The sequence below is a fragment of the Larimichthys crocea genome, chromosome III (assembly GCF_000972845.2).
Source record: "Larimichthys crocea isolate SSNF chromosome III, L_crocea_2.0, whole genome shotgun sequence".
NCBI lineage: Eukaryota > Metazoa > Chordata > Actinopteri > Sciaenidae > Larimichthys > Larimichthys crocea.
The window spans coordinates 4,627,831-4,649,073 of NC_040013.1; the positions used below are offsets into that span (position 1 = coordinate 4,627,831).

At 40.5% G+C, this 21,243-nt stretch overlaps 2 protein-coding genes across 4 annotated transcripts in view; both read left to right on the forward strand.

The window, feature by feature from the left end:
* Positions 1 to 1,121: 1,121 nt before the first annotated feature.
* Positions 1,122 to 11,436, forward strand: rhobtb2a (Rho related BTB domain containing 2a). Of its 3 annotated transcripts, none has more exons than XM_019275968.2 (10): positions 1,122 to 1,716; positions 3,353 to 3,554; positions 3,642 to 3,745; positions 3,845 to 4,030; positions 4,119 to 5,059; positions 5,145 to 5,263; positions 5,919 to 6,069; positions 6,161 to 6,249; positions 6,934 to 7,039; positions 7,557 to 11,436. In XM_019275968.2, exons 1-10 carry the CDS (start codon positions 1,655 to 1,657, stop codon positions 7,775 to 7,777), a joined length of 2,181 nt encoding a protein of 726 aa, XP_019131513.1. In that variant the 5' UTR covers positions 1,122 to 1,654; the 3' UTR covers positions 7,778 to 11,436. The 3 variants fall into 3 exon arrangements, with proteins under 3 accessions (XP_019131513.1, XP_010744393.1, XP_019131514.1); XM_010746091.3 differs by having other exon boundaries at positions 1,128 to 1,716; positions 7,572 to 11,436; XM_019275969.2 differs by lacking the exon at positions 1,122 to 1,716 and adding an exon at positions 1,779 to 1,936.
* A 93-nt stretch (positions 11,437 to 11,529) lies between these two features.
* The window catches only part of pebp4 (phosphatidylethanolamine binding protein 4), a 48,168-nt gene continuing 38,454 nt past the window's right edge, over positions 11,530 to 21,243 (forward strand). Inside the window, exons 1-3 of the mRNA XM_019275970.2 lie at positions 11,530 to 11,646; positions 13,171 to 13,265; positions 13,439 to 13,571. Coding sequence (XP_019131515.1) covers positions 11,644 to 11,646; positions 13,171 to 13,265; positions 13,439 to 13,571 — 231 coding nt within the window. The 5' untranslated portion in view covers positions 11,530 to 11,643. The remainder of the gene's footprint in view (positions 11,647 to 13,170; positions 13,266 to 13,438; positions 13,572 to 21,243) is intronic.

Genomic DNA, 21,243 nt, shown 5'->3' on the forward strand with positions numbered 1-21,243 from the left:
CAACATCTGCGCACCATGGCTGTCAGTACCTGTGAGTGGTAAGTAGCCTTTTATTTATCACAGACCAAACATGGCAGGTCATTTATTTGCATGAGTTATCACACCTGTAAAGTGCTAAACAATAACTAAACGGACTGTTGAGAGTCATTTCTGCGTGTGGCAGTACTGTTAAAAGTAAATCTCCTAATCATTAACACTGCACTAATAACAGTCATGGCTAATGTATGATAACCATGATGAATGAGAATCTAATGTAGAAGCACATTTATCTGAGTAATGAGCTCGATTATTGGAACGTAGCATTGATTGAGTTCTTTTCAGGCTTAATAATCACATTTTTTTTGTACTGACAACATGTTTAATATCATAAAATCAGTGATTTATATGCAACTTAATGAGTTAACTCTTAAATATGGAGTAAAAAGCAGCATTAGTAGCCAAACTAATGACAAAAGATCTTGGTCGTATGCAATAAAACATGGAACTGCCACATTATATTGTAATTTTGTGCAAAAAATGACCCAGTTATTGAGTTTCAAACTGGGGACATGGAGTTTGAAAGACGTTACTATACTGGCAGGGTCTAAAAAAGATGTGCTACTGGTTGCAGCATGTGGAGTGCACAGTATGATTGATTCTTTCTGGAGCTTGACCTGTGGGCATTAGAAAAAAGTCAAACCCAGTCAGTCAGTCTGTAGCTAAAGAGTTTGGCTTGTTCAGAGGACCTCATGCAGAGTTTAAACAGCCTAAGGAGTTCATTTAGTAACAGGGAACAGCTGATTATTTATATAAAGCTCTTTTTACACAGTGCCTTTGATTCGTGCATGAATGCAAACATTTAGTTTCGCTTTTATTTGATGTATATTTCAGTTTAAAAGCAAACAGATGTTTGCATCAAAGCGCTTCACAGAGACAGAAACAATTGAATTTATGTCATGCATCTGCCATACATTCAACCACCATATGTGTGTGTGTGTGTTTGTGTGTGTGTGTGTAGGCTATATACAGTACATACACACACGCATTCACAAGTTAATCCCTGCTGAATGAGTCCCACCTGTCCTAAGTGTACATGTAGTAGACCCGCCCCTGAATACAACACTTTCAATTAACGCTTTGGGGAGCTGATGCAAGACTGTGCACGCTTTATCTGACCCAGCATGAATGCATGAGGGGTGTATAATGTGTTTTTAATCACACTCACAACATAAAATCTGCAAAGTATAATCCAGATTGTTTTAAGGAAGAGGTAGAACAACAACAACAAGAAGCATGTGCTGGACTTGGAGGAGAGCTGCTTAGGAGCTGTGGAATGAGATTTGTGCGACTTTAAAGTGGATCAGTGTTTTGTAATGAATGTTTTTTTTTCCTCTCTCTCTCTCTCTCGTCGGTGCGCCTGCCCTATTATTAGCTACGGAGGCCTTACAGTTAGTGGAGGTGGTTCCATGACGGTCAGGGCTGCAGCTCTGCAACGCACCGACAGGCTTCAGATCAGCGTTCGTATTTTTGGCAATGCAATCGGACTTAACGCACTGATCCAGGGGACCTTTCCTGACACATCCACGGTCGGTGCACGCTCTGTTTTCAAGCCTCGTTCACCTTGCCTTGAAGATGAAGTTAAACACGAGCCGCCGTCAGGTGCGAGCCGCATCCGATGGAGCCCTGCTTTTTGTCTCGTTCATCGACCAACCCCATGCAGCACTTCCTTATGTTGCGGTAAGGTTGGAAATGACACATTTCCTGAGAGAGAAACTGGTTTTTATTTCCTAATCGCTGCTTTGTTTTTTTGTTTTTTGTTTTTTTGTTTTTTTGCGGTGAACACGGAGGCAGATAAACAGGCTCAGGAGTCAGTGACGGGGCGTTACATAACGTGTAATGCAGCAGAGCCTCATGACTAGTGTCTCGGTGGTGGTGGAGAGACTGTTCGGTCCTCCTGGTAGGATATGCACATTTTTTTTTTATCATCTTTGCTGCTGGATGATAACTGAGGCTGCAGGCTTGTTTCACGCTGGTTAGTTTAGGGGATAGTCTGCAGGCGCTGTTTATTGTATGTGACCATATGAAATATATAAAAGATTAATTAATTCGTGAGTTGCGCAGTGTGGACTGTAACAGGAAAGGGTAAATGAATGAGCAATATTAGAGGCGGTATATCTCTATAGTGTCATGCAGGCCCTGCCTAAGGTCACATAATGCTTTGTATGCCTTTAAAGAAGGTGAGACTGAGCCCAGATTGTGCAGTCAATGAAAGGCTGATTTTATGAATGGCTGCAAACGACAAGTTGACCATAAAGAAAAATCATAGTAATCTCCAAAGGGACTGTGCACATGCTCTGAAAGCTGTAACATGCTTTTTTTTTTCTCCTGATTGCAGCATGTCATCCTCCTGAATCAGAAAGTGGTGTGTAGTGTAGGTCATGGTCAGGAAGGAGGGGCCAGTTTTTCTCTTTATGTTTGGCATCTGATCTGACCTCATTCACTAAGAATCTAAATATGAATGACGGTTCTGATCAAAAGTCTCAGTGGGATGATGCTGGGACCAATCTCAGATGGTGGTCTGGTGTTTGAACATGCAGAAGTTGGATGTGGGAGTCCATGACATGACAGAGTTTGGGATGTTGATTTGTCCTGTGGTGGCACAAGTTAGACTACAACCCTAAACATGACCACAGCACTCATAACAGGCTTTTTTATTTATTTATATGCTGCTGATGTTGCAAAGAGAACATCAGTGTAATAGATGGAGGGTTGTCTGATGTAGGCTGTGACACACACACAGACACGGGCTACAGTTCCCTTGGAAACCAGTCCGGCTACCTAATTCATCAGCCTCCATTTTCAAGAGACAGAAATAATCTATTTACCTATTCCCTCCATTTCATTTAATGAGGGTTTATTTGTGGATGTCAGATGTCTAGTATGAATTAGGGTTGTGATGATTGAAGCTTAGCCTGTAATATAGGAACTGTAAAAAGAGGAAGGTTTTTGGGCTTAGTGGTTGAAAGGGAATACATTAATATTTAATATGATCAGCCTTTTATTAAACCATCGTGTACAAACTAAACACTTAAAGTGGGATTGTGGTATTATTTTGCAGACTTTATGGACACCCCTGCAAAAAGAATTTGCTTGTCCCTTTAAAAATTCTATATCAGTAACAAGGACAGGCAACTTGTGAATGGGCACAGGGAAGTCACGAGACAATCCATTGATAGCTCTGCAGGCAGACTGAGCAGTGCAGATAAGGAGTAGTCACCGTATTGATCTATGTTCCTGTCCTGTTCAGGACAATAGTTTAGGATTTCAGTTGCTGATGCAGCTTTTTTTTTTCCTTCTGTGTATTTTTCGACAGGTCTCAGCTGACAGATTCTGATATGGACTATGAGAGGCCAAACGTTGAAACTATCAAGTGTGTGGTGGTCGGAGACAATGCCGTTGGAAAGACCCGCCTTATCTGCGCCCGGGCCTGCAATGCCACGCTGACTCAGTACCAGTTACTCGCTACACATGTGCCCACAGTCTGGGCAATTGACCAGTATAGAGTATGCCAGGAGGTGAGTAAGCAAGCTCATAATGTTTGAAGGTTATCTGCGCATTTTAAATCTCTGGTCGCTCTTAGCTGATTTGTTATCTCCTTTTAGGTACTGGAGCGCTCCAGAGATGTGGTGGATGACGTTAGTGTGTCCCTTCGCCTCTGGGATACTTTCGGAGACCATCACAAGGACCGGCGTTTTGCATACGGCAGGTAAGATATTATATTATATAAAATTCAGTGTTTGTCTACCAGCAGTGTTGATTTTCTGCAACGTGCGTTGAGATTATGTGTCCCGTGTATTCTCTTCAGGTCAGATGTGGTGGTATTGTGTTTCTCAATCGCCAACCCCAACTCTCTATACCATGTGAAGACCATGTGGTACCCTGAGATCAAGCACTTCTGCCCCCGTGCTCCTGTCATCTTAGTGGGCTGTCAGCTGGACCTGCGCTATGCAGACCTGGAGGCAGTGAACAGGGCACGGAGGCCTTTAGCTAGGTAATAGGACTCATGTTTGAACACAAGAATTTGAGATTTACTCTCCTCTAGTGCCAGAATTGCCTTTGATATACTCTCTTATTTTCAGACCCATTAAATCCAATGAGATTCTTCCTCCAGAGAGAGGTCGGGAGGTGGCCAAAGAGTTGGGAGTGCCATATTATGAAACCAGTGTTGTTGCTCAATTTGGAGTCAAGGACGTCTTTGACAATGCTATCCGAGCTGCACTCATCTCACGCCGCCACCTGCAGTTTTGGAAATCACACCTCAGAAATGTTCAGCGGCCTCTCCTTCAGGCGCCCTTCTTGCCACCAAAACCTCCCCCACCTATAATCACTGTGCCTCCTCCCCCAACCACCACGGAGGAGCATCCGGTCGGCCTTCTGGAGGACCCACACTGTGCCGACGTCATCCTGGTCCTGCAGGAGCGACAGAAAATCTTTGCACACAAGATATACTTGGCGACATCCTCTTCAAAGTTCTACGACCTCTTCATTATGGACACGCAAAATGAGGAAACTGAAAGGCCCGCTCGGGGTCCTCTCTCTGGCCGAGAGCTGCTGATGCGTGCTGCTAGCTTTGATGTTTGCGAAAGCAGCGATGACGGAGACAGGGCAAACCTTAGGGCCTGCACAAGTGATGGGACCTTGAAAGACTCCGAGGGGGCCCGACGGGGCAGAATGCTCTCCTCGTGGAGCCGAGCTTTCGTCAGCATCCAGGAGGAGGTGGTAGATGACCCAGTAACATACAGCCCCAGGCCCATGACTGTAGTGCACATGGATCAGTCCATGCAGCTCGGCCCTTTCCGAGCAGTACTTCGCTACCTGTACACAGGTCAGCTAGACGAGAATGAGAAAGAGCTAATGCACATTGCACACATTGCCGAGCTGCTGGAGGTCTTTGACCTGCGGATGATGGTGGCAAACATACTTAACAATGAAGCCTTCATGAACCAAGAAATCACCAAAGCCTTCCATGTACGGCGCACAAACAGAGTCAAAGAGTGCTTGGCCAAAGGCACCTTTTCTGGTGAGTGGAAATCATTGATCCATGTTTGTTCTCATGTCATGTGGAGAGGATGTAGGTGTTTACCAGTACCACCACTGTATTGCAGATGTAGTATTCAAGCTGGATGATGGGACCATCATGGCCCACAAGCCTTTACTCATCTCTAGCTGTGACTGGATGGCAGCTATGTTTGGCGGGCCTTTTGTGGAGAGCTGCACCAAAGAGGTAGGGCAACCTACATCGCTGTTTTCTTTTAGGCTGTGAAATAAGAGCAACAGAGCTCAAGGACAACAGACCAAAGTCATGTTTATAATTTCCAGAGGCATTCTTATTCTTATTAACAATCCAGTTACATTATAATCACCCACAGCACACTCGTGCAGCAAAGATAGACACCCTGACTGACCCAAGTAGAGCACCAATGAACTATGTGGTCTGTATACGAAGTATAATTTGATTAGAGGATTGCAAGTCTGTTGTAATTCAATTACGCAAGCTTCTGTGGTGCAAACTGTAGTCCTGTGAGCTCAGTGACTTTGTTTATGTCCCGTAACAGAACGCTAAAGCATAAATCAGAAGGACTATTTCTGCAGGTAGTTTGAAATTTAGATATTCAAAAGTGTGTCTCATCAAAGCTAAATTTAGATTTACTAACCAGTTATCAGCTTTGAGCCACTTCATGGTGTTTTTGTTTTTTTCCTGTCTTTGCTGCAGCTAAAGCAGAACTGACAGTAACTCGATTTTTAGGAAATATTTGAATTAAATCCTCATAGAAATACAAAAGTGAAATGTTCATCTTGCTTTTCTATTAAATGCAAAACGCAGCAAAAGCCTCAGGGCCCCCTAAGTCGTGACTGTGTCACATGTTCCTGTTTCTAAGGTGCTGTTTCCCAACACAACTCGCAGCTGTATGAGAGCTGTGCTGGAATATCTGTATACGGGGCGGTTTTGTTCTCGGTCTGACCTGGATGCAATGGAGCTTATTGTTCTTGCCAATCGTCTTTGCCTGCCCCACCTGGTTGCCCTTACAGGTATTTAGATTTGGTATAATTATTACTCTGTAAACCACAGGATTGTTGTGCATGATTCCAAGTTAATGCCAAGCTTCTGTGTTTCTTTCAGAGCTCTACACAGTGACAGTATTGACGGAGGCAGCGATGATGGGGGCTGACATTGATGGAGATGTGCTGGTGTACTTGGATATGGCCCAGGTAGTGTGCCCTGTCAACATGGCACTGAAAGCTTTTATAAACTACTCTGCAATTTTATTTTTTATTAATGATAAGGCATTTCTCGGGAAGAACTGCTCTGGAGGCTGAAATAATCTTTAGACTAAGTAGGTGGAGCCAAAAAAAAAAACAGTTTTTCAGAGTGCAAGTCAGCTATTTGGCAAAATGAAAGGCAAAGGATCATTGGGGCAGTGGGCATTTAGGACACATGGGAGTCTCAGCATGCAGGCTCAGCACTTTAGTTCATCTCATCATTCAGACTCAGACGGGCTTCTGGTTCAGCTGTATTTCCGCTTCAGCTATCACACGCAAGGCTGGATCACCAAAGAACCTCAGAGGGCTCATGTTCATTTTGTGATAGATGATGAATTGCTAATAACTTAGGTAATATGCACCACTAAAGTATGGAAATAAATGTATCGAAGCTGATAAATGTTGATCAAACACAAACAAAATGTATGAAAGTCGAGTCAAGTCTAACAAAGCAGATGTAAACATGAGATCTGAACCTGACGTCACTTAAAAGTAAATGTTTTTGTTTCATGCTTTAATGATCATTGATTTTTTAGTTCAAATATTGAGGTGTTTGCATCCAAAGCAACAACAATGAACATACGAGAATGTACAAAAACATTTGTCATATGTAATAATTCTGTATGTTGACAGTTCCACGGTGCCCAACAGCTCACTGGCTGGTGTCTTCACCACATTTGCACCAACTACAACAGTGTCTGCCGCAAGTTTCCCCGAGACATGAAAGCCAAGTCTACAGGTGGGTGACCTGGTAACACATACTTATACTATACTTATACAGTAACCTGACAAACAGCATGGAGAACACTTGGTTTGCTACATTAGACTTAAGAGGATGAAATAAAAACATGTTTAATAAGCTTTAAGGAAAGTTAGCCAATTTAAATAAAATCTGTAAAAGCAGATTACAGATGGACTCATTCCACCTCAGTAAGAATAAGGCTCCTAAAAACGAATGGTTACTGACCTGCGTTGATCAATAATACACAAAGACGCTTGTATCATCTGGTTCTTAGCTTACAATCTTATCAAAACAAGTCCATCAGTGTTGCGAAATCAGATATTTTTGCTGTTACATGATGCTATATAATGTTTCTATATCATATCGGTTTATACAGTCTGTAAGATTCCCTCTGTAATATATTGCTAGTACGATTATTACAATAAAAAATATGCAAACATTCTATTCTTTTTTTCTTTCGACTTCTTCCGACTTATATGTTTCTTCCAACTACATTTTTAAATTCCTAAAACAGTTTATTCTGATGCAGAGAACCAAGAGTACTTTGAGAAACATCGCTGGCCACCTGTGTGGTACCTGAAAGAGGACGACCACTACCAAAGAGCACGCAAAGAACGCGACAAAGAGGACTACCTGTACCAGAGGCGGCAATGTAAACGCAAGTGGCTCTTCTGGAACCTCCCTTCCTCCCCTAACTCAAACTCTCCTTCTTCTGGCTCATCCGCTGTCATCTGACCCAAGTGGTAAGGCCAGGTCCGCTCTGGAAGTACATCAGTGTGGACGCGAGGTTGTAAAGATACAATACAAGAAAAGCACTGTTGGCTAGGTATGCCCCCCCAATTATTCAGGCACAGTTCCTCCTCCTGTTTGTTTGCCTCTGCAGTCAAACGGCACTCCTCCAGGTTTGCAAGGTCAGCTCAATCTGACGGTTAAAGTAATGAGTTTTGTTCCTTAGATTTTTAGCTTCGTGTACATGAGACTCAAACCTCAGTGATATGAACCTCACTGACAAATGGCACAGTGTAACTGGCGCAAATAGCAACTCGTATTGATTGTTATGTGTGTTCCACTACCTGAGTTTTAAGTTTTAGAAATAGGACTCTGCTGGCACAGAACTTTCCACCTATGATCATAATTATCATCAATTAACGTGAACTGATAACCAAGTGCTGCTTATCAGCTGCAACAACCAGCAATTCAACACAGAACTTCTCAGTCTCAGAGATATAACACTTTGCCCTTAAGTGTTTGTACAATCTACCAAACTATGTGTAAAGTATGATCTCATCAACAGGATGTGACAACGATAAAGCCTGCCAGGAATCAGTTATTGACGTCATTCACTCCAACCGTGCTGATTATGATCGTGGACGGATAAATGAAAGTTCCACTCCTGTTAATTTTTCTTCAGTCATTTATATTTTTGAATGTCTGTGCACGGCTCGCACAGCTAAAAGTGACGTGAGTCTGGACACACTGCGCATTTTCCGTATTGTGAACGTGTGATTTGTGGCCTCATGTCACAAAAGGGCTTTAGTTTACATGAATGCATTCAGTGTCCCGAGACACAAGATCCCAAATCAAGGAAAATATCTGTATTTTCTGTAAAATGCCAGCAAAAACAAACCAGATCACTAATTATGTGTTGCTTGATGAGGCTTGTTAGCACACATGTTTCCAGAGTCCTTCGGTTTTTACATTGAACGGTTTCCATCAGCTTAATCACTGTCATCCTGGAAGGCAACACATGATTCATCTCAGAGGCAGTAGCAACATTTCTAGAGCTAAAGTGACCACATGTACATTACCATCCCTTTGTGACGGCGCGTCATCCGCCGCTGGTGGCGATTCGGCCCGTAGAGATTTAACGTAACCGATCAGAGGACGCCCTCCTGACTGTCTGCAGTTGGCCCGCGTAGGACTTCTACATGCAGGAGGCTTCCTCACGTTTGGGTGAAGTCAGTCATCCATATTCTTCTACTACACACCTCGAGCACTTTCTGGACTCTTCTCCACAGAGACACACACATACACGCAAGAACCTCCAGAAGCAGCATCCTGGTGAACGCCACCTAAAAACAGTGGTGGTGCAATGAAACGCTGCGGCAAATGTAAAGAAAGAAACTGTGGATGATACAAGACCATGATATTTAAAATGTTAAAAAAAAAAAGTTGTAAAGATGTTTAGATCAAATCATTTTTCATGATTTGTTTTGCACACCTCACAGTATATGTTCAAGATTGTCATCTACTGTTGTACTTGATTGTAGGATGGACTTGTGGTGCTCAGTGAAGATGGGTAGTATTGTAAATTGTACAGAATATCAGACGAACTGCAAGTAACTCGCATCACTCTAACGTGCAGTTACCCAATGTTGTGCACTGCAGGCAGTGAGCAGAATCGTACAGTATTACTGAGTAATACATATACTGAATATAGACTTGACTTATCCGACTTGCATTTAGTTACTGTGCAGCTACAAACTGTTGTCGATAAATACCTGAAAATACTCATTGTGCTGACCTCCAGTTACATCTATTATATGCTGTAGTATACATGCAAATTACAGACAGAATAGTAAAATAGGGTTACAGTGCAAAGTAAAGTAGACACATGTTTATATAAACAACATTATAAAGACTTAAAAAACAAAACGGAAAAAAAAAACACTCCATTGTTGTCAAAAATTCAGATTGCAGCGTTTGCTTTTGCAGCATATGTTAAAGAGAGCTCGCTTTAATCCTGCATATGATTGGGTTATACTTTTCCATACTGATTTTTGAGTAGGCAGATACCTAGAGCCCGACAAAGAGCTTAAAAAGTGGTGTGAATCGACTCGGTGACAAACGGTTCCTTGCTTGTATTATCTCCTCACTTAATAACTACACTGCATGAACGGGGCTCGCCAAAATAGATGAAGTTAGACGTAGATTAGTAGTGGTGCTGGTGCTCTAAGCAGTAGCTTTAAATTGTTTTCGATTACATGGATTTTGTCTATTGCTAAGTAAACATAAGAACTGTCATTCTGAATGTTTTAATGGATCAAATCTTTGGGCACACGTGGTCAGACGTTTGGAGTATCGTTCTCTTTTTTAGAGTTTAATTCTGAATGTTTGAATTTATTAGATCATCTGACTAATAAATAATAATGTCCAGTTTTTACACACTAGTTTAACAGCAGGGAGGGTCTGTAATGTTATAATTTGCCTTTGGTGGTGCGATTGAAATTTCATAGACATACATTTCATTCCTCGGTGCATTGCATTCATCAATGAATCTTCTGCTGATGTTTTGCATTGACAACACCTCATGCCTTAATGTACAGTGTAGTGTATGGTATCGAATGTAAAGTAGCGTTACTGTGGTTTGTTTGCTATGTGTTCAGTTACCATGGTGCTCTCTAGGTTGTGTATGTGTGTGTGTGTATTTGTGAATGTACATAATTCATCACTTGGATGTAAAGCAGCCAATGTATGACTCGAGGAGCTCGATGTGTGTGTGCTTTAGTTTGAACACTGCGTAGGATTTTTTTATTTTCTCTCGAAGCTGTAAACAGAAAAAAACTAATTAAAGACTCTGACCATCAAGGCCACACTAGACTAACATAATGACGAACCATTAATTTGTGACATTAACCATGAAATGAATGCAGGGATTTCAAATTTGCTTCATTATTTTGAGGTTGCTTTATGCTTAACAAGCTCCGATTTTAGACATTCGCGGCCATTGGGAGTTAGATGTAAATAGTAAATCGTGTGATGATTGCAAACTTGACATAGCAATTGATACAAGCTGTTGCATAGTTTAACATAGATACTGTTTTTGTACTATGCATACTGATATGTCTGACTTTGAAACTACAAACTTGCACTGCTTTGTAGCACCAGGTTCTATTCAAACTGCATTAGAGGGGTAATAGCAACATCATTTAAGATACGTAGACAACATCAGGTGATAAAAAATAAATAAAAAAACATGAAAAAAAAATTAGATCATAAATTACAAAGAAGTTGTCACTGGGGCCCGTTTCCATATATTTGGGTGCTAATATCACCGCTGCAGAGAAGCACAAACCAAAGGGAGCTTTAGCAGCACCAGGAATATATTATATATGCTGCACAATCACTACTGCATAGTTTAAGAGGCCTTGTTCAGAAATGGTTGAAAATAAATAAATAAATAAATGCATAAAAAAACAAAAACAATAAATGAAAAGAAAAAAAAAACTTGAATGTTTTCTCAGTGTTCAAAAGCCTAGATGACGTTTTCTTTAGTCATCAGGTGTTTTTGTTTCTCAAGAGCTGTTTTTATTGTTTTGGGAGCTGTAAATCTGGAATTCTGTAGCATGTGTTCTTGGAAAATGTGTAAATAATATTTACTAAAATAAAAAAAATGGAGCAACATGCAATTTGAGTATGGCGCCAGTCTGATTTTTTTCTTTCTTTCAGTTTTGTCATATGAAACTTTTGCAGCCTCATAGGTCAGCAGGTTGGTGCACTGACTGCGCAGAGGCAGCAGCAGCAGCAACAACAACTGCGACCTGAAACCAGGAGGAGAGGAAGAAACCTGCAGAAAAACACAAGTGGACGAGCTCTCAGAGATGGTAATGTTGCTCAGTAATGAATGTAGCTGCTCTGCGGAGGCTGCAGTCTGTGTGCTGTCATGTTTAATGTCTGTTCTGCGTCTTAAAGTGCACCGACGCGTCGGTTTGTTTAGCAGACTGTGCGTAAATACAAACAAACTAAAACAGGTGAGTTTACCTGACCGCAAATTAAATCACCTCCCCGAGTCGAGTCATTCCAAATATTAATTATTAATACGTTTTCCAGGAAATAAATAACTGAAAGTAAAATGACTTGGTGCCTCTTGTGGCCGCAATTTAAATATAGCAACGTGTCAGCAGCATGTAATTTATTAATGTCATATGACCCCTACAGCTGAAGCAGGCACATATTTAAATGTTTTAATGTAAAATGAAAGACAAATACCAGCCTGGGCCAGTTTTTAAGTGAACTAGTTTAAGTTGTCATGTTGCTGCTGATGTGGCAGACTTGTCTGATTGGCCAAGACTGCCAGCAGGTGAGTGACTGAGTGAATAGATCAGACATTTTGAGTCCTTATGCGTCCAGCCTCTCTGTTTGCTGCTTTTATTTGTCTTCTATGATGTTATACTTAATATCTTTAGGTTTGGAATTGTTGTCATACTTTTTATTTATTTTATTCACGTCTCTTTCTTTCAAATGTTGGAATTATTCTTTTGTTTTCAAATCTTTTAAAGACCCAGTGTGTCAGATTTAAAGGGGCTCCATTAACAGTTTGTTTTCATCAGTGTATAAACACCTGAAATTAAGAATCATAATGTTTATGTTACCTTGATATGAGCCTTTTAGGAATGAGAGGGTGACGTTAGGGGGTTGCAATCACCACTACACCAACAGATGCCACCAAATCCTACATACTGACCAGTACTGACAGTTACTCTGGAAACTTCCAGCCTTTTAAACTACTTCTAAGTGATTTAATGACGAGCTCACTGTGGCAGATTGTTATTTGCAAGATAATTCTGAACAATATACTAAAAATTAGATCTATCTCGATATGAGTCATGATCTCAGTTAAATGTTTGTTTGTTTTTTTGCATTTAATTAATGGAAATAAAATCTAAAAATGATGGTGATGTGACTTTTGTTGGCGCTTGTACCAAACAACCACGTTCCATTACATCTGGATAAAATGATTTATATGCCGTCATGTCATCGTTTATCATTTCTAATTTATCATTATCATTAATAAAAAAATGTTGTTAAACATTTTACCTTTTGAAAATCTGGATTGTTTGGCCACGTTGTGATTTCAATAATATTTCGATTAATTATTCGGGCCTGTTGCAGAGTTGTATTGACTGTTAAACACGATACTGCTCGACAGATGAATGACATGTAACTTAATCTGCTGCTGGGCTTCATGTCAGTATGAACAGGCCTCGTTTGACCTCGACTGTCAGGACGTTATTGGCTGTGTTTCAGTCAGACTGCTTGGAAAAAGAACAATTTAAATCTAACTAGGTCTAACTAAATATAAGTTTTAACATTTCTTGAACAAAGGTTATTTGTCTGTTGTCCTGCAGGCGATGTCGGCGCAGTTTGTGGTGTTGTGTGCTTGTCTTTTGGGGTTTTATCCAATACCGGATTCCCTCAGCTCTAAGGATACATCTTTCTGTCAGTAAGTATCCCATAATGCCTCACAGACGGGTGAACCAAAGCTTCATCTGCTCTCTCTGTGTTCTACTTAATGTTTATCTCAGGATATGAGCCTGTTGTGATCGTTGCCCACTACAGAATGTAATACAAAATCGTGTTGAGTTGGTTTTTATCTCTTATCTCTCTTCAACAAAGCGGCGGGCTCGTGGTGATCTACCCAGGATTGCACATTGACAAATGTCTCGTAATCCCAAAGGGCGAGAAAGTCAGAGAAAAGGTCAGCACAGTCTGGAAAGCTCCAGAGATTTCCTTCGCCGGAGCACACAAGGTAAGAAATGTGATCTGTATCTTGAATACTGAAGCTACATACTGCAGATTTTAGTACTTATCTAAGTATTTAGACCTTTTTAGTCGTCCCTCATACCTGAGACAAAGAAAGAGAATTACATTTCTGACGTTATCCTGAGAAATACTATGAAATATTGTCTTTGTTTAGTCAGTGTTCTTTGGCAAACATGCACATGCTTATTTGTAACACTAGAGTGCAGTAACACACAAGACAAGCTGCATTTCTACCTCAGCTGAACAGGCCTTTAAGCTGTTGTCACATGAAAGGAAATGTTACCGTTAACATAAATGTAAAGGTACCCAATAAGATTTCAGTTTTATATTAAATGTCAGACTTCTGTACCACCTCATATTATCTACTTTAATATGAGACACTCTGCAGTAATCATGGCCACCAGAGGGTGGTGCTAGCACATCGTACTTGTAAAGCCCCTTTAATGAACAATGTGTTAAATCAAGGTAATGTCCTATCTACAGTTTCTACTATTAAGAATGTCTAGATAACATAAATACTAATGTAGACAATGATGTTATTGGTGTCTCACTGCTCAAATCTCTTGACTATTTCAAATCTGTGAATCTACAAACATGAAATCTCCATCCTGCAGTTTGATGTCATTACAGTCAGCAGACAGACACACAAAGCTGTGCGTGCTTTAGAGGACCAGTATGAACCAGTATTCTTTAGTGGGAACTCATGTTTAATAAAAAAAAGAAATGTGTAAAACAACTCCCAACAATGACCTGAAGAGAACAGTTGATTACTACTTGTAATTCATGTATCTGGAGTATTACGACCTGTACCGAGCTGAAAGGGACGCAGTAAAACTGTAGTTTGAAGTTTGAGTATTGTGTTAGAATATTGCATTTGATTCCACATTTTAATTAAATATGGTTCTAAAAGGATTTTTAAAAATGCAGCGCTGATGATAAAACAAAGGAAATGCTTCTGAAAAGAGAACGACAGTGAAATAACTTCTACACCACATAAGAGAGAAACAAGTTTGGAAAAATGGGTCGGCAGCACATGAAGTAGGGCTTAAATGATGTGTAGTATGCACCTCTTCTAAAACTCGCTCTTGTCATGCCGGATAGAGAGTCATTGAGGCGATCTGTGCAGTATTCATTTATTCAAAAATGTGTATTTTTCAGTACATCAGTGCAGTTTTTATTTCTTGTTGTAGCGACAAATTGAGAGAGATACAGTTCCCAATGCACAGAACCCCCCTGCTGAAGTTGACAATGAATTCACATCAAGCGCACACCAAATCCTATATCTGTAAATTGAAAACTTAAATTGAAAGCCACCTCGATTTAGGAGGTAGTTTATGAATTCCAGAGCTAAGCAGTCTAGCTTGAACATGATCTATTGCCCTTCTCTTGCCCAAACTCCATTTGATCTATGGTCGTATTATCTATAATGCTGTCTTACATGATTCTCTTTTATTGCCAGAATCAGTGTCAGACAGCAAAACAGATTACATGTTGGATTAAATCAATACAAACTTTATTTACTGGGCTCTGAAATGTAATTCTCCATTTCTCCTGACACTTAAGTAAACACGCACTATTGAAGGATCAGATTGTTACTTGTGGTTCTGTGGTTGGTCTGCTGGTCCACCACGCTTTCTGTCACCGTGCCACGCTGCCAGCGCTGCTGCCGCTGCTATTCTTTGCAACTCAGCCCTTGTACCCAGTAGTAGGAATACAGAATAGTGACCGCTCATGCTCAAATCCACCCACAGTAACACCCACTTCATTACTGGGACGGGACGCATGCCTGCTGAGTAATTGTAATGGAGCGCAATGGGCAGAAGTCCCATACACCCGCCTCTAAATAGGTGCTCATAACCAAAAACAAAAGCAAAGGGCCACAGAAACTGCAGATTTCTGTGTTCAAACTTCAGAGCAACGATTCACCACTTGAACTTATGTGTTAGTAAAACCTGGCATGTGTGTCGATGAAGCATTTTTAGAAATCCTAATTACACTCTACGGTTTGAAGCAAGTGGGATATTTATTGGCTAAAGGGACTAAACTATAACAGCATGACTCGGTTACAGTTAGTCTCATGAATAAAGTTAGCGCAAAGTGATAACAAGGACTGTAAAATTAAAAAAAAAGCTGACTATGTTATAGAATAATTATTTTGGTTTTTAAGTTAAATCAAGTCAGTTTGCAGATTTTCAATCAGCTTTGTATCATCATCAAAGCCTGGTTATGCCAAATGTGCCACATGGCGGACTCGTGTTGAGCTCTTGGTGCAAGTGGCATGGAAGAAAAGCTAAATTGTAACGATACAAAGCTTGTTGAAAATCGGCATCACTTTAACCTCTGGACTCCACAAAGAACAGCGGGAAACGATGCTGCTGTCAGCTTCATTTCAAACACTGACCCCTGGTTTTTAGAATATAAGAAAAGTTTTGGCGCTAAAGCTGTTGTTTCGAGGTGAATGCACAGAAAAATAGCCCAATTAGATAAAGATAAACTTGATGTTAAACACTCTCCGAAACACCCAATTAAATAGGTTATGTCCAAGCATGTGTTAAAATGAGACCTATAGCTTTTCTTGAGTGTAGCTGTAATATCCAAAATTACATAGCACAGCGACCTCATGATTAGTGTGGAAATGAAGGTCAGTTCTTGAGTTGAAAAACTTTGGTTGCAGCTCTAGTCTCACACCCTGAAGTATTTTCTCAGTAGGAAGCAGAAATATCTGTTAAGTGGAGTGTAGCAGTAGCCTGTTTGTGTAAACTAATGAATAATTATATGTCATATTTGACATTTAGCATAACGTAGGAATGACTCCTGACACAGAGACAATAATAATCCCAATTAGTAACCGACCCGTGGGAGTCACGCTAGGAAGGCAGCTCTCACCTACATAATGAAATGCTCAGCAGGTATAACATGAGTCAGTGTAGCACTGTCATGACATCAACACTCTTACACACTTCTACGCTGACACCTTGCTGTATACAGTCTCTTTGAAGGCGCGTTTAAGTGAGGAGCCGAAAGCTGTAGCTGGAAGATTCACACGATAAATATCTTTAATTAGAAACCAACTGTTATAATCACGTTCCTGTGTTGTTGTAAATTGGGTCTCGGTGGTCAGGAAGTCGGCTCACTGTTGGATCATTAACATGCTTGGCGCTGATCGTCTTAAATTTTCACTTTTGGTAAAAATCCTGATGCCTCTGCAAAAGATCCCTTTTGTATGTCACGCCATTAATTGTTAAATAAAGACGCAGAGAGTAGTTTGTAAATGTCAAACAATGTATCAACACCCTCGTCCTGTTTAAAATCTAGTCTCAGTTCAACATTAATATCTACTGTAAATGCCAAATTGCTTTGAGGAATTTAGTGTTTTTCACAGAAAAAGAGCTATATGAGCTTTTTGGAAAAGCGGCAAACTTGGCCAAAGGACAGAAAAGCCGTGAGATGAAGCTTCGCCTGCAGAAAAGAATAAAAGAATAGTGAAAATTAGGAAGACTCCAAAAATAACCTCTGAACTAGAAAGGATTAAAAAGCTCTGTGTGCATGTAGCATGCAGGTGTGCTTTTGGCACAACCAAAGAATGTTTCCGTGAGTTTCCACCTTCTTAAACTTTGTGTTTAATCGATGTTTTAATGCCCGTTGCAGGTGATAAGAGATATATATTTATCACTAATGCTTGAATCTCTCCTGATGAGTGACGTCTGTTGTCTTTTTTTAAAATTACTAATTAACCTTAATTTATTTAGAGGACAGAGAATTGGGTCTCGTGTGCATCCACGAGAGTATTGTTGTGTTTGATTTCTCGGCTGAGATCACTGACATTAATGTACGCCACATATTATTTAAAATGATGATTTATTTTTGACACGTTTTGAAGCATGCTCATCTTTCCTGTAGCATGTAGCTGGTGTAAACAACACAGGCCACAGGAGCTATCTTTACCTCATAGTTATTCCAAAAGTGGAGACAGTTTTGGAGTTGTTGTTTTCTTTTCTTTTCTTTTTTTTTTCAGTAAGGACCATAGCCACAGGGCACATTCTTAGACATGGGGGATTTCAAAGCCTTGTTTTTGGGTAGACATTTCTTGCATCTGGTGGATGGAATGAGGGTTTAAACCATTACTGCGATTAGAGCTGCCTCACTATGATCTCTTGAGCTTGCTTACTGCTGCTAATAGCTGTTTCCTCTCTATTTCCCTCTATCTTTTTCTTTTTCGCTTTCTCTCTCTCTGTGAATGATTTTTATGCTTTGCTAAAACATGTGGGGGCGTTGAGAGAGGATTTAAATGCAACGATCCCCCTCCTCTTTTTTTTTTTTTTTTTTTTTTTTTTTTTTTTGGTGAATCTCAGCGTTCTTTTCTGCAAGCCTCTGATGACGACAGGGCAGCTTTAAGCCTGGCAGTGCCCACGGCAGGCTGCCGTCTCAGCGCTGCCCACTCTCCTCTGTGTTGGCATGCTGGAGAAAGCGAGGGTGGGGTTCCTCTTTAGCAGACCCTGTCATTCCTAGGAAAGCCTACATGTCCACCCATGCAGGATTCCTGATAGGTCTTCATGTTGGGGATGTGAGAGCACAAAGATAGGGATTTTATTTTCAGTAGGCGATGGTCTCCATTCAGCGAAGTGTCAAGGATGTATATTTAGATAAAGACACACAGCACTTCCTTGAGCCTTCACATGACAGCGAGGGTCAACAAGTGAAGCATGTTCTTTAATATCCATCTAATTGCACATTCAGTGTCGTCAGGTGGGTGTTTTTGGCTCTGCTGGATTAAAACAGCGCGTTTGGCCGAGATTCAGGGAGTTTATTTCCTTAGCTAATGTTCCCCTTTGTCATTGTAACACCCTGTTAAGCTGACCCGTGTCCCGCTCCATTCAGTCATCGCCCATTACTACACAACATCTATGATTCATGCAAGCTTCTGAAGAGGAAAGAATTACAACCTTCTGCTACCAGGAGCACTGGATTGATTATGCATATTCAGTGGACTGAATAAAAGGCAATAAACCTCCTAAGCCACCTTTCCACGCAGAAGAAGAGGAATTTGCACCTTGTGAAGAAGCATGTGTGTGGCAACGCGAACCACTACAGGTGCAAGTGCAAGTCTTCGAGGCTGTTGCACCACAGGGTTTCAGTCTTGCCCTCAGCTGGCAGCGTATATCTCATAGCCAATATTTATTTTTTTCTCTCACCTCCTTCTCCTCCAGTTTTCTTTCCTACCTCCACTCACCCTCTTGCCTTCACTTGTACAGTGACAGTGTATTTTATTATTTTTTTAAAGCTACCCTTTTGTACCCTGCATGGCATTCTTTCACCTTACATTTGGTATAAGAGCGTAGGCAGCAATACTTTTACTCTGTGGCTGTGAGTAAAATATGATTTCAATTACCATGAAAATGTATTGTATTATCAATGGGAGGATAAGAACAGATTAAGGAAGCTCTGGGATGCTCTTATAGACGACAATGGTCAGGTTTCTATGCGAGCAGAGGTATTGGAGGAAATGATAGATTTTCAGTGTTTGTCAAAAGCTCTGAGGAAAGGAGGTGGTTCGACATGTAAAGCCGACTCAACAGACCCCGTTAAGACGAGGTTATTTGCTTCGAAACGTGGCAACTCTTTTAAGCATTGATAGACGTGGCAACTTTTTTAACAAACTAACAAAGTAATAAAAATGTTACCACCCGCTGTTGAAAGAAAATGTGCACAAGTTAATTTCCGCGTTTGGAATCGTGTGCAAATTTCCCACCTGAGACCACGACAATTACCCAAATTCATTAATTAGATCCAAATCTGCGAACAGGCTTCAGCACGGAGGCAAAAGCAAAGACTTCGACAAGCAGAAGCAAGTCTTTAATAAAAATACCTCCCGAACCGCGCGGCTCCTGATTATTATTCAGTATTCACACAGAAATTCTATCTTGTCAGTTCATATACATTGACGGCAAGATCTGTTCAAACAGAGATTCATAATCTGCATGGGAAGTGCATCTGCTGCGGTGGATACTTAGACAAACATACAAGATTAAATTTCTATTTATATGAGCCACAGAAATCTAACATTTACCAGGGAATCATTGTAAGATCTGGAGTCGACTCGGTCTCACTTTGGCACAGTAAGAAACTTGTACATTTTATGAATGTGATCTGTCCGGCGGCCCTCATGATACCAAAAATAACAACTTGACAAAATATTTGTGCATTTTTTTTTGTCTTTTTGTGTGTATTGCATGAACTCGAGAAATCTCTTGTAGTTTTTTTTACGAGCTCCTTCCTTTGTGAGGAAGTCGAGGACAGAAATTGAAATATAAACTCTCATTTAGATTCTTAGTCTTAGAGTTTTAATGTACACGCTCCTCCTCCTTTACGGACAGGATTACTGTGGTGTTTATGTTTGAAAGCGTTTCTTCGACAGCCTCTTTTCTTAAGCAATCAAAAAGTTAAAAGTGATCACGTGAAGTTTACTTAAGACCCAGATGCTTGGCTTAGTGGCACCGTGCCCAAAATGTTTTTTGTGCTTCTCATTTGTGGTCAGGCACAGGGTTTAGTTACAGTTGTGTCCCAATCCTCTGATTCACCTTCTTTAGGAACAGCTTCAGGGCTGCTCACAATGCTTAACTCTCCATAATGCCATCCCCTTCATCTCCCCAGTGGTCTTATTGTCTTAACTATGGATGGAGCGACGGTGTTAAGAAAAACAGGTTAATACACGTTTGGCACACTGAAAGTAAAGTATCTTTTCAAAGATGCAAGTTTTTTTCTTCAGAGAATGTTTTTCATCAGGTGATATCAACTTGTTTTTACTGTTTTTTAAAATATATTACCCGCGATTCATTTCGCTCCTGACATTAAAAAGGCTGTCGCTAATGGTTGCAGCAATCATGGGTCCATTGATGCGTTGATTGATCTGAGAACAGGGGATGATAAAACTGCCTTCCTTGTCATTTTTCCTGATCCTGTAGTTTGGAAGCGGAGAAAATGTTATGCAAATGATTTGTTAATCCCTTTACATTATTTGTTCCATTTCTCCCTCTCTTCGTTTTCACACTCAATTTCTAGCACAGCGAGCTGACAGGCGGACACCCTCAGATTGCTAATTCTTAAGATAGAAAGAAGAAAGTCAGCCATCCATTTTTTTTTTATTTAGAATATATATATCGCTTCAATTAATTAATTTGACTCCAATCGTTCACCTGAAAAACTGCACAAAGAGATCTCGGAAGACATTCGACTACTTCACTTTAGAGACCCTCAACTTTAACCTCTTTCTCTTCTTCTTTGTGTGTGAGTCTTAAATATAAGCCGAGAGAGCAGTGGCACATGTGACCAGTGTTTTTTTTTTTCCATAGTTTTGTTGTCCCAAAGGTTGGTGTTAAAAATAATAAGAAAGAGGTGGGATGGTCTTAGATTCAAGAAGCTTAAAATGCAAAATCTCAAATAAGCCCAATTTCCCCTAGCCAATCGCGTTGCATTTTGGTGGGTTTGTGTTGATCGTCTCAACTGACTCACATACCGCCCCTCCCCAAATAAAAACACTACAGATTTACGTGGCTTTTCAAAAAATGTATCTAGACATTTATCCAGCTTAATCTTCTTAACATATTAAAGTGATTTGCTTTACCCTGAAGTGGCTGAAGCTGCGAGCTCACCGCCCCTCA